The following is a 12122-nucleotide window of genomic DNA, read 5'->3' as shown; positions in this document are numbered from 1 at the left end:
AACACAAAACTTAAATTGTTTTCATTCGTTCTCGACTGCTCCACTTATTCGCTGTGTTGTTGTGGCGCCACTAGTTGTGACGGGCAAGTTCACGCGACTGCATAAATACGTAAACTGAAGGAAATAAGTGTGAAATACCTCGTATGCATTGCGTAAGTAGTGTTTTATTACACCATATTTAGAATTTCAGTCTAAATTAATAGGCTTGTACATGGCATTTTAAAATTAGAGTGAGTGCAACACTGAATATAAAACAATTTACAAATTGGTAGTTACTAGGTCTAACTCTACGCCCACGGCCACGGCACTGGAGCCCTGCCACCACAGGCACTTGGACCGTTTCAATAATAAAATGATGGTTAATAAATACAACTTGTCAGTACTACTACTAGCCCTACCAGTACCAGTACCAGCAATAGTCTTAATGTTTGATATAACTTCACTTCAACACCGTCCAATACACCGCTGCAACACATAGCCCGCACGCCATTGTGCATGCACAGATACACAGTAGGTTAGAGTAGGTTACACACTCTAACCTACTGTGTATCAGTGCCTGTGTTCTGTCCAGTCCTGTGTCTGTGGCCCTGTGCTCACTTGATGATGCATATGCACGCGATGTAGCAAAAATCCTTGTCCCTGACAACAAGGCACTCGTGCTAGCGTCACGTGCCAAACTTGTCCTCAGTGAGAAAGTCGCGCGCGCGTATTGTCAATAAATGAAAATCTGGAGAACGTCTACTCTTCGTGACTGAATTCGCTGATTTACTGCTCAACGGACGTCAACGCACTGTGGCCACCAAATGGCGTTAGCTTTCCGACATGTAGGTTCCGTAGTTACCGAGTGCGTGCACGTTTGGGAGAAGCGAGAATGCTTGAGAGCAAGCGGGCGGGTGAGTGATTTGCCGGGCAAATACGAAAGGTGTAGTGAAGCCAGGAGCTCGTTGACTAGACGCTGTTATACGTATTTGAGCACTTCGCTGCTCACACCTCCTCCTCATCATCATGCATCCATCATGTCCGGACACTGCTCCCCGTGCGTCGGCGCTGCACTGATGCTCGTCTCAGTGCGGAGCACACGCTCCGACGCTCACAAGCCGATAACCGCGCGTTGACGGTTGAAATGCGTCATTAAAAATCCACTATTATCAAAATCCACCTAATCCTGATGGCCCATGTCCTAGTTTAGCAACACGGATTAGTTTAGCACATTTGCGAATATGATCGAGGCCGGGGGTCGTAGGGCTGTGCAATCCCGATCGAGCTAATAATGCTGATAGTGACCAGGGTACGTTCCGGTATACCGGACCGTACCCAGGGTACGTTCCGGCAGTACCCTGGGGGACATAGACCTTATGAGCGCTAGTGATAGTAATACCTCTGCAGCGCGCGAAATTAGCGCTATTTGGCCGGCGGCCGCCGGTTCAACCCCCCATGTAATCAGTCCACTTGGCCTATTCAAAATTTTGCTTATCTTGCCTTTATATCAACAATATTTACCAATTTCCTGACTAGTTTTTACTTAGTGACTACTAAAAAGTAGATAATGTTCCAGCAATTCCTGTCAAACGAGTAGAACTCCACTGATAACAATGAAATACTGAAATACTATCAAGAGCTAATAATAGAGGTATTATTAGCTCTTGATACGATGAGTATGCCTATTGCCTAATAAACACAAAGCTAATACTTTTGGAATAAATCGAATATAATTATGGGCCTGTTCAAACTTGCAAGGGCCTGTTCCATTTGTCTAAAGGCCTGCTTAAAATTTTGGGTGGGCCTGTTCACATTTTGGCTAATTTCATGCTCTGGGCTCCCCGTGCATCGGCGCTGCACTGATGCTCGTCTCAGTGCGGAGCACATGCTCCGACACTCACAAGCCGCTAACCGCGTGTTGACGGTTGAAATGCGTCATTAAAAAAATCATTCTTGCCATCGCGTATACAGTTTGCTTAATGGTAAATCGATTCGAGGCGTCAATTAATACGCGCGGGTCACCGCTGCCTGCCCATATGACTCTCCTCGCCATCTCTGGCTTCGCAGACAAACCGTTGACGTGTCGCCATCGGTTTTACGATTCGTGGTTGCACTAATCTGACTTGGTGCAAATGGCGTCATCTGTTTTCATTAGCCGATGGCGAACAGATGAAAATCGCGCACGTGACGTTTTTTTTGTTTCTGGTAGCGGCGCGCGTGTCGCGTTATCTGGTGACACTAATCGAGTCGGACAGCGACGACAGTGACACTAATCTTATCTGTCTTCGTTAATTGTGATAAAAATCGTCGCTGCCAGTTACGCGTATTTCCGCTGCTAGGGTGCGAGTCACATGCATGTTGCATGAGGTCATTGCTTTTTTTGTAGGACTCTAAATTACGGGACACGTGCAACATGGGTTCCACGGACTTGCCTATCGAAGACAAGACTGTCACCATCGTTCATGGACCTGATTTTGTCAATGTCGACTTCATCAATTTTGTCAGCAATTCGAAGGAGACTGCCAAGGTAGGCGCGTGTAGTGCAAAGTATATATACTGGTGCACGTCACGTACACTGTGGCTGAATTCCGGGGGACAGCGTTTATGGAGTAATTATGATAATCGTTGCGAAGCCTGTAATATTGAGTTTGCTTTTGGAATAATTAACTTCCGTATTTTCTGCATAATCACAGAATATAATTATTGTGCGCGTGTGGACGTGTTCGTGCGCGCGTGGATCGGTGCGTGCGTGCATACATGTTTGTATAATATGTGCATAGGCCTACGATTATTTCTTATAGGCAGTTCATAGATTGAAATGATAGATTGTTCTTTAGCAAATTATCAGGAACCAAATTAGTCTCAACATTAGTCTTAACTTCGCGATGTTCATGACAACGTTTCCCTGCAAATATGCATGTGTGCCTTGGCATTGAAAGCAGGACACCTACTTTAGCTGAAAGCTTTATGATATAGAACATTTAATGTAAAACAACTCATTGTACGTGTTGTGAACAATACATGCCCACACCAAATATTTATGACAAAATTGAGTATCGAATGTTTGAATATCCATAATTCCGTATTGCTTTTACCTGGTGTGTATCATTATCTTTCTTTAAAAATGATTTTGTTGCTTTTTTGCTTCAGTGCTATCAGAAGTAGATAATAGGGAAGGAGTGTGACTTTAATAAACAAGGGAAATGCGTCATTTACTAGCCTTAGAATACCTACGATTTACTACACGTAACTCAACCAACTTGAGCTCAAATCGTACACAGTATATTCGCCTAGCATCGTGCGAAATCGTTTCCTCGTATACACCCGCAATCCGGAGATACAGACTAAAACGTACGACACGATTTTCCATTATGTTGCCAGCAAACTGAATGTGTAAACCGCCTAACTCGAAACAAAAGGCAGCTACTAACGACTCTTGCGCCCTCGGCGATGCGGTGTGGCTCGCTGAGCTAATCTTTTACCTATTTACAGCTGTCTTTTGTTTCGATTTAGGCGGTTTACACATTCAGTTTGCTGGCAACATAATGGAAATCGTGTCGTACGTTTTAGTCTGTATCTCTGGATTGCGGGTGTATACGAGGAAACGATTTCGCACGATGCTAGGCGAATGTACTGTGTACGATTTGAGCTCAAGTTGGTTGAGTTACGCGCATGCAGTAAATCGTAGGTATTCTAAGTCTAGTAAAGGACGAATTTCTTTTGTTTATTGAAGTCACACTCCTTCCCTATTATCTACTCTTGGTGCTATGTATAGGTCATGAGGGCTATTATGCTGGTAATGGTGGCGAACGGTTGCCATAGGAACAAGATGCAGACGATAGTTCGCGACATCTCATTTTCCTCACACACTCTCTCTCTCCCTCTGCAGGAATGGGCCATTGAAATCTTCAAGATGGCCCACAGTTTGCTTGGAAATAACGGAAACACGATGCATCTGCTTGACAAGGCTCACACGAAGCTGTGCACCCTAGCCAATGCAGAGAACCGAGTGCCAGTCAGAAAGTAAGCTAGTGTAGTCGTTGTGTTAGTATATATGCGCATGGGAGATGGTTTGGGAAGGAAACATGTCTTGTATTTATCATGATAAAAGAGAGCTCACTTTAATGGTGTAAATGCATGTTCATGTATGTTCGCATGTTTTAACGAGTGTCCCGAGTTAGATTGTTAAGCGCCGATTAGTATTTATTAGCTCATCTGACATAGTCAGATGCAGCTTGTAGAATCGCATGAGCGTGCGTCCATGCGTCCGTGTGTCTGTCAACAGTTGGGCACAAATCTAAACGGCTCGACGTACGGATTCGAAAGTCGGGACGGGGGGGGGGGGTTCCGGAAAACGAGTTGGGATGTCGAAGCTGGGGGTCAAAGTTCAAAGGTCAAGAGGTGTAAAAGAAGGGGGAACATTCCCTCCTTAACTTAAGGTATAGGGAGGAAATGCAGAATTGCGGCACAAATCTAAACGGCTCGACCTAGGCTCGTGATAGTCGGTGTATAGCATCATGGTAGGAAAAGCCATCACTGTGCCGAAATTGGAGGTCACAGGTCAAAGGTCAATGGGGCACAGGGCAGATTTTAGACATTTTCTGAGGACATGGTCTGACGGAGCGATTGGAAAACTTTATTGTTTCAGCGGTGACCTACCAGTTTTATGGCTTTATTGAAAGGACCATGAAATGTACTTTCCGCTGACGTGCGAAGAGTAAGTGTCAGATAACCTTTTGACCTTCAAGAGGAGGGTTAAACATGGATTTGTTTACTGTTAGAAAGAATTTGACTGCCGGGTTTGCTAGTAGAATCTATACATGCCTGGATGTATGAGGCTACAATGTCACAGTCTAATTTCAAAAGCTAAATTTGGTTGAAGAAGGTTTATGCTCTTTAAATCGTATAATTTCTATGGCATTCTGTACTGTCAGTGTGTTACATGTAACTTACAGCCACTGCCAGTGCATGTGGTGGTGATAGTACTGTGTAGTTTTTGCCTGCATTAATTAGTTACAGGTGGCAGCTCTCTATTTCAGCCTGTAGGCTTGCGTAGGTAAATAGATGAGTGCTTACCTATTCTGTCTTGCAAATAGTTGTTGCTACTACGTACGATGGGAGCTTCCATCTTTAATCTTAAGACACTTAGACGTACGCGCCATCTCGTGGCAGCTTTCATAACGATCCCAACGAACATTCCTTCGAGAAGGTTTCTGATACCTTCCACTGTTTCGGCGCGTATGTGAACACATTTGGGACTAACAGGGTTTACTATAGAATCCCACCACTCCACCACAGAGTCACCGCAGTAGACGTGAGATGAGTGCTGTCGCTCCGCGGCACTTGTTTGATATACTTGTGTATGAACTAGGTTCTGAGTGGCTAAAGGAAGAAGTCAGCAATTATTTATGATTGCCTGTGCTCATCGATGCAGGGAACAGTCAATGTTACATTTCGTCTAACAAGATTCCTAGAATATACTGAAGCTCAGCAATGCGGAATCTTCTTTGATTGAAGATAATATACTAATTCCATATGGATTTTCGGCTTCATTTATCTGCATTTTTGTGTGCATTTGTCTAGTCGTGTTAGTACGGTGTTACTGTAGCAATCACCACTGTCAGTATCCAGGATCATGCGTTGATGAAATTTAGTAATTATCGGTCAGAGTGTACCCAATGAATCTCGATTAACAGATCGTTCCATTATAGTTCTGCAATAAAATGCTGTATTTAAATTAACCTTGTGGTAGCGTCTCTACACAACTCTTTTTTAAGATTTAAGAGTTAAGGTAGTTTTTAATGAATGGTACTGACTGAACCAGAACTCAATTAATGCCATGCTGGTACAATGCAGCAATTTGCATGATTGCAAATTTGGCATGGGGCACTGTAAATGCAAAAAGTTACTCTCAGAGGGCAGAATGAAAACTGTTAACAAAATAATTGCTGTTTTACAACCATATAGTTGCACTGTGCAATTGGATAAACGTTTTGCTAAAAATGCGGGCACGAAGCGAGTCACAATGCGTGCATAGGTATCTTGGGTGGTAGTACTAGGACACAATGCATCTAATTTAGCAATGTTTGTGGTGGGTATCTCAAGCGAATATTCTGTGTTTGCTGTAAGTTTCGCAGGAGTGGTCGTCTAGTGTGTCCATGCAGTAGAATTGATTGCCAGCTACTATTTAGTTTGTTAGTCTGAAAATGATGCTATAGATGGTCGTCTAGTGTGTCCATGCAGTACAATTGAATACCAGCTACTATTTAGTTTGTTAGTCTGAAAAGGATGCTATTTGCTCTGTGACGGAGAAGGGCTTCTACTTGGGTGAAAGCGTTATTAAACAGCAATCAATATTTGCAGGTGGGCCAACCAACTTGAGTGCATTGTCTACACCACGCTGTGTCATTTAATGCTGGCATTTCTGCTTTTCTCTGCAGCATTGTGCGTATGTTCGCGCAGCATAAGGACGACAAGAAAAGGGTTGAAAAGGCCCTAGAGCAAGCAGGACTCCCTGCTGGAAAGGTAAATGTGGAGAAAAAACTCGGGTCTCTTCTCTCTCTTTCTCTCCCTCTCTCCCTCTCTCCCTCTCCCTTGATCTATATATCTCTCTCTCATATGTCTATTCGCTATCTCTCGCACGCCCGCTCTCTTCCTCAGTCTCTCTCTTTCTCTCTCTCTCTCTCTCTCGTCCTCGTTCTCATCTCTCTCTCTCTCTCTTTCTCTTCTCAGTCTTCTCTCTCGTCTCGTCTTTCTGTTCTTCTCCTCTCTCACTCTCGTCTCTCTCTACCTCTCTATCTGCTCCTCTCTCCTTCACTCTCCGCCTTAAATCCTTCTCTCTCTCTCTGATCATAATAATATATATGTATTTCTTTCAGACCTCCTCACTCTTTCTCTCTTTTCCCCCTCTCAATATCCTCTCTCTCTCTCTATTTTTCTATCTCTCTCTCCTATTTATATCATAATCTATTCTCTCACTCATCTAATCCTCCCATTCTCCTCGAATCACAATCAACCCTACTCTCTCTCTCTCCAGCTCTCTCTCTCTCTTTTCTCATACTCCTCATCTCTCTTCGCTCTCTCTCTCTCTCTCTCTCTCTCTCTCTCTCTCTCTCCATCTCTGTGTCACACTCTCGCTCTCTCTTTTACCCATCTATCGTTTAAGTATCCTTGATATAAATATCAAATATTCGACCTTTCATTTGACCATGCATTTAATAAAACATTCTAATTTATGGATGTTGAATGGGAATATGTTTAGATCGCGAGTGCAGTGCTGCATTAGAGACGTTTCATTGTATTTCAAAAGCTTTTAGTACTTTTTCTAGCATGTTTCATGTGTACTTAATATTTAACAGTAATACATTTTATAGCATTTCTATTATTCCCTGGATTCTCAATTGGTGTCGCTGGTCGTTTTAACGACTGGATCGTAGTTACAGTACTGCACATGTAATTGAAAATTCTCATATAACAGAGATCTTTTTTTCATTTACGTTTAAGATTACGTTAGAAATGTTTACATTAAATAGTTCATCAAACCATGCTACAATACTGGCTTCGATCGTAGCAGCAGAACAAAAACTTTGACGGGATTTTGAGAAACTCGAGAATCTAGGTAATTGTGCTATGAAAAGACAATATATAGAAAATTCCACTAAACAGTTTCAGCAAAATCTTTCAGCTATGCAGAGAGGATGATGTTACCTTAGTGCAGTAGCAGCAGAAGATCACATCGCAAACGGTGGTTTAGAGACGTGCCTATTTCCGGGGAGGGCGAAAGTTATCTATGGCTAAGGAGAGAATAGCCTGGCTTGGTATAGAATGTAGAAATGTATAACGTGGATCGGGGTTATAAGTCAAGCACCTAGCGCCTGATACAGACAACGTTTCCTACCATTGTTAAAGAAGAATGTGATTTCTTTTGGAACAGGGTGAAAAGCTTGCAATGGTAAAAAAGATGGGTTAATAGGGCTTCTTAATTCGGGATGAGGAGAAGATAACACATTAAAATTGGCTGACCTATACTAGCTTGATAACGAGACTAGGCTGTCTAGCTCTCTAGAGGAGTATGTATAGCGGAAAGCTACGTTGCACAAAGGAATGCGAATGCATTATGGTTTGAAAGAGCCGGATGAAGCCTAGCTTGGGTGAGAGCAAGGGGAGTTGCCTAGCATCGGTGATTGAAAAGGTTACCAAGCGCAGGCTCGGGATAGTCGGTTGCCTAGGCAGGCACGCGCGAGAGAGTCTGGCAGCATTCAGGCGTGAGAGCAGCTGGCATTCATGCGCATGTTGGCTTTCATTACGGCCTCGTTTTAAGCTGCAATACGCGTCGGCAGGCAGATAAAAAGAAAGCCCGCTGCATCGCCCCCCCCCCTTCCTTCCCCCCACACACATTAGCTAGCCTATTACGCATCGCGTGATCATTTCCCACGCTTGTCGTTCACAGATTGACTCCATCGCGGTGGAGAAATTCACGTTCGATGCATTCTTCATGTTTTATAAGCACCTCACCGGCAGAGCGGAGCTTCATCAGATCTTCAGGGACATGTAAGTTGTGGCCGCGCTCGCGTGCAAACGACCGTGGCTGCTTCCAATGCATTTCGCATAGTGTCGCCGCATGTGTTTGCGTTTGAGTAATGAGAGGTAGAGCCTATAAGGGGACACCATAATGCTGGCGTCTCGTGGTCGCAGTATTGCTAAGGGTTAAGTGTGTATGCGTGCATCCACTCATGATGCTGCAGGGTTCACATAATCCCAACTAATTCCCTTATTACACTCTCGTACCCCAAGACACATTCTACGCCATTGATCGCCCTCTGCGGTCCACGTGTAGGAATTCCGCCGGACTGCCGTATTGACACGCGCAGAAATGACGTCTTTTATTTTATTCATGAGTGGGAGATCATGCGAGCCCGCCGCGTAAATTATGTCCCAACCCTCTTAAATACTGTTTACACGCGTCGAAAGACATTTCTCCCATTTGCCACTCGCGTTCGCTGGACGTCACACATCGTCGCACGGTGTGTCAAAAACATATAGTGCATTTTGATACACTTATCTTCGTTCCTTACGTTATGCCTGCACGCGCACGGATTTCGTAGCACGTATAAAAAGCCGTGTCATATAGCCACGCTTATTTCGTACGAAATGCATACGTCTAGGGAGAAGGCGCTCTCAAAATAGGAAGCGACGTAACTCGGATAACGTCTTACTCATTACGCGATCGCGTGCTCTATTGTGATGCGATGAAGTTGATATTTTGACCTCATCTCGTATCCAAACGAACATTTTCCAACATCGCCATGGTCCCGGGTGCGGGTCATCACTTGACACTGCGACGAGTATCTGTGCTCGGTCACTTAACGTTCTGTACGTAATTCCCTTGCCGGTTGTGTTTATTTAGGTAGCGATGGCTTTACATGCATAGGTCTATTAGATATTAGTCGATCGGGGCTCTGGCTTTTCATAACATACTATATAGCAATTCAAGAATGATAACTGCTGTTTTCGGAACGTGAAGCATAAAACATCGGCAAGTAACGGAGCATTGACTGCGCCATTAGCGAATTCGTGCAGTTCCAATAAGACAGTATAATAACCAGTATAGCTGCTATACGTCTGCATGTATCATCCTGTATTTCTGTTTGCGAAGTATAATTCGATATAGCTGTAGGCAGTGTGGCGATGTTATACACGACCACGGCTGTTTGTTTGCTTCAAAACACCATGTCACCCCATTTCGATTTTCTCGAATTTATAACTCCGTGGTGTACGTCCTTGTTACATCTGGCTTTATATACACCGGAACCTTCTCAAATACCTTGCCGCGTGCACCTAACGCAATACCTAACTTAAATACCTAAACGCGTGCAAGTGAACCGCGTAGCTATAAGTATTTGCCTCGTAATTTCGTTACTTGGGCTATCAGTTGGAGTGTAGCGTGGCTGTTACTATATAGTTACAGCGTTACTATACACTGGCTTCGATCGCGTGCGGGTGCGCACGCGGGAGTTTCTACTCGAGTAGTCGGATTTGTCCCCTGTCTGCTCGCCAGGACAGCTGGGAACGCCATTAAATAAATGAAGTCATCGAGGGAACGGATACGTCGTATAATGACGCCATTTTTAGAATTGCGACCGTGCCTAAAGTCGTTTATTTTGCGGTGGCGGCGGTGTTGCCCGGTCTTTGCCGAGTTCGCTCGCATTTTTTTCCTGATTGCATTTGCCTTTCTCATTGATGATGCACCGTGTGAGGAAATATGCAAATTTCTATCGCATAAGTGCTCTCGGCGATATGCAAGCTGCGTGTATGCGCCCGCCTATGCGCGCTCTATCCGTGTCACACTATAAAACCTATCAACATCACACGCCCGTTTCCTTAGCATCAGTAGCTTCTCATTGGAAATTAATGTTCCTCTTCATATAAGTACCATCGTTTCTGTATGTGACATCAATCATGATCACTGTACCGTGTTTCTTGAAACGATTCCCTCAAACTGGGACGCGTCACAGCCAGTGCTATAGACACATGCAGGGCTTGTAACTCACTAGCTTTCTTTCGTCGCTATACACTAAGTAACCGATACACCCGGCGTATATCGCTTACCGTTCCAATTAGTTCCTTTGGGTAGCGACTGCACCGTGATGTAAGTTCGTGAAGCATGTAATTACGCAGGCACGCTGGTACGCCGTAATGTCTACATACGCATACAATGATAATATCTACGTACTACTAAGAGTACATAATAGAGATCATGTATTCTTTATTATTATTGTATCCCCCGCGACGAAGTCGGCGGGGGGAGGGGTACTATGGATTTGGCCTCGTCGCGCTGCCGCCGCCTCAGAGATTTCCTTGTGAGCGCTCTACCGGCTGCAGTTCTTCTCGGATCATCTTCAAATTTCGCATGAAGGTGCGTTATCGTAAAGCGAAGACGCCAATCGTTTTTGGTGTGGGCGGAGTCATCGTTGCCATGGTAACAACATTTTTTGTCGAAATATTCTAGAACCTGTAACTTCTGCAGTTTTTACCCGATTGTCATGAAATTTGGCACACAGGACCAATATATACATATATATAGGACATGTTATATCGGCCCTGTGTGCCAAATTCGATAACAATCGGGTAAAAACAGCACAAGTTACAGGTTCTACAATATTTCCACAAAAATGTTGTTACCATTGCAACGATGACTCCGCCCACACCAAAAACGATTGGCGTCTTCGCTTTACCATAACGCACCTTCATGCCAAATTTGAAGATGATCCAAGATCGGGTAAAAGCTAAAGGAAAATGAAATTATTAAATGAAGTTATGGCACCTTTCATGCAAATGCATATTTAGATGCAAAAGCTTTGCAATATGGATAAGTAGTTCCAACAATATTTCCTGCTTGTCAGTGTAATGGAGGCATATATTTGTATATAGATATACCATATTACCCGTCGTCCAGATGGGTTTGATCATTTACACATCTTGGGGAGAAGGTCTGTCGCATACCAAAACCACCACTGCCCTTGACCTTAGTTTGACCTTGACCGTCAACTTACATTTCCTCTTCGGCCTCCTAGGGTAACCAGATTCCATATACTTGCACATCTGAGGCAGACCAGTTGTCTAACAAACCTTTGTCTTTGTGACTTATTTAACTTTACCTGCCTTCTACGCCCTTACAGAGATATTCCATTCATACTAGATCCCGGGATACATGTAGTTGGCGACAACTGCTCGTTTCTAGTTATCTATGTTATTAACTAATATTATTATCTATATATTCTCTGTTATGTGCTCTTGGTACTACATACACTACATCTACTACTGGCACTGTGTGCGTTGATGCAGTGGTGCGACGAAGAAGCCTTATCTGTTGCGAGAGCAGCTGGTGGACTTTCTGAACAACGAGCAGCGGGATCCACGCCTCAATGAGATCCTCTACCCGTACTTCAACGTGAAGACCGCACAGCAGATCATCGACAAGTTTGAGCCGGATGCCACCCTCGCAGCAGAAGGTAGGTGTCACGTGACTGCATGGCATCTCTCGTTCCCATTCCCGCCTCTCTTTTTCCCTGTATCCCCATTCTCTCCCTATCTTCCCTCAATCTCTCTATCTCTCTCTCTCTCTCTCTCTCTCTCTCTCTCTC

At 44.1% G+C, this 12122-nt stretch overlaps 1 protein-coding gene across 3 annotated transcripts in view; it reads left to right on the top strand.

The window, feature by feature from the left end:
* The window catches only part of LOC106814887 (1-phosphatidylinositol 4,5-bisphosphate phosphodiesterase classes I and II-like), a 78619-nt gene that overhangs the window by 37640 nt on the left and 28857 nt on the right, over positions 1-12122 (top strand). For all 3 annotated transcript variants that reach the window (XM_014819278.1, XM_014819272.1, XM_014819264.1), the window contains exons 2-6: positions 2366-2506; positions 3869-4002; positions 6420-6504; positions 8429-8529; positions 11824-11990. In XM_014819278.1, coding sequence (XP_014674764.1) covers positions 2393-2506; positions 3869-4002; positions 6420-6504; positions 8429-8529; positions 11824-11990 — 601 coding nt within the window. In that variant the 5' untranslated portion in view covers positions 2366-2392. The remainder of the gene's footprint in view (positions 1-2365; positions 2507-3868; positions 4003-6419; positions 6505-8428; positions 8530-11823; positions 11991-12122) is intronic.

Source organism: Priapulus caudatus, unplaced genomic scaffold, assembly GCF_000485595.1.
Source record: "Priapulus caudatus unplaced genomic scaffold, Priapulus_caudatus-5.0.1 Scaffold27, whole genome shotgun sequence".
Taxonomy (NCBI): domain Eukaryota; kingdom Metazoa; phylum Priapulida; class Priapulimorpha; order Priapulimorphida; family Priapulidae; genus Priapulus; species Priapulus caudatus.
The sequence above is the reverse complement of the archived record's forward strand: the minus strand, read 5'-3'. Positions and strand labels throughout refer to the sequence as shown.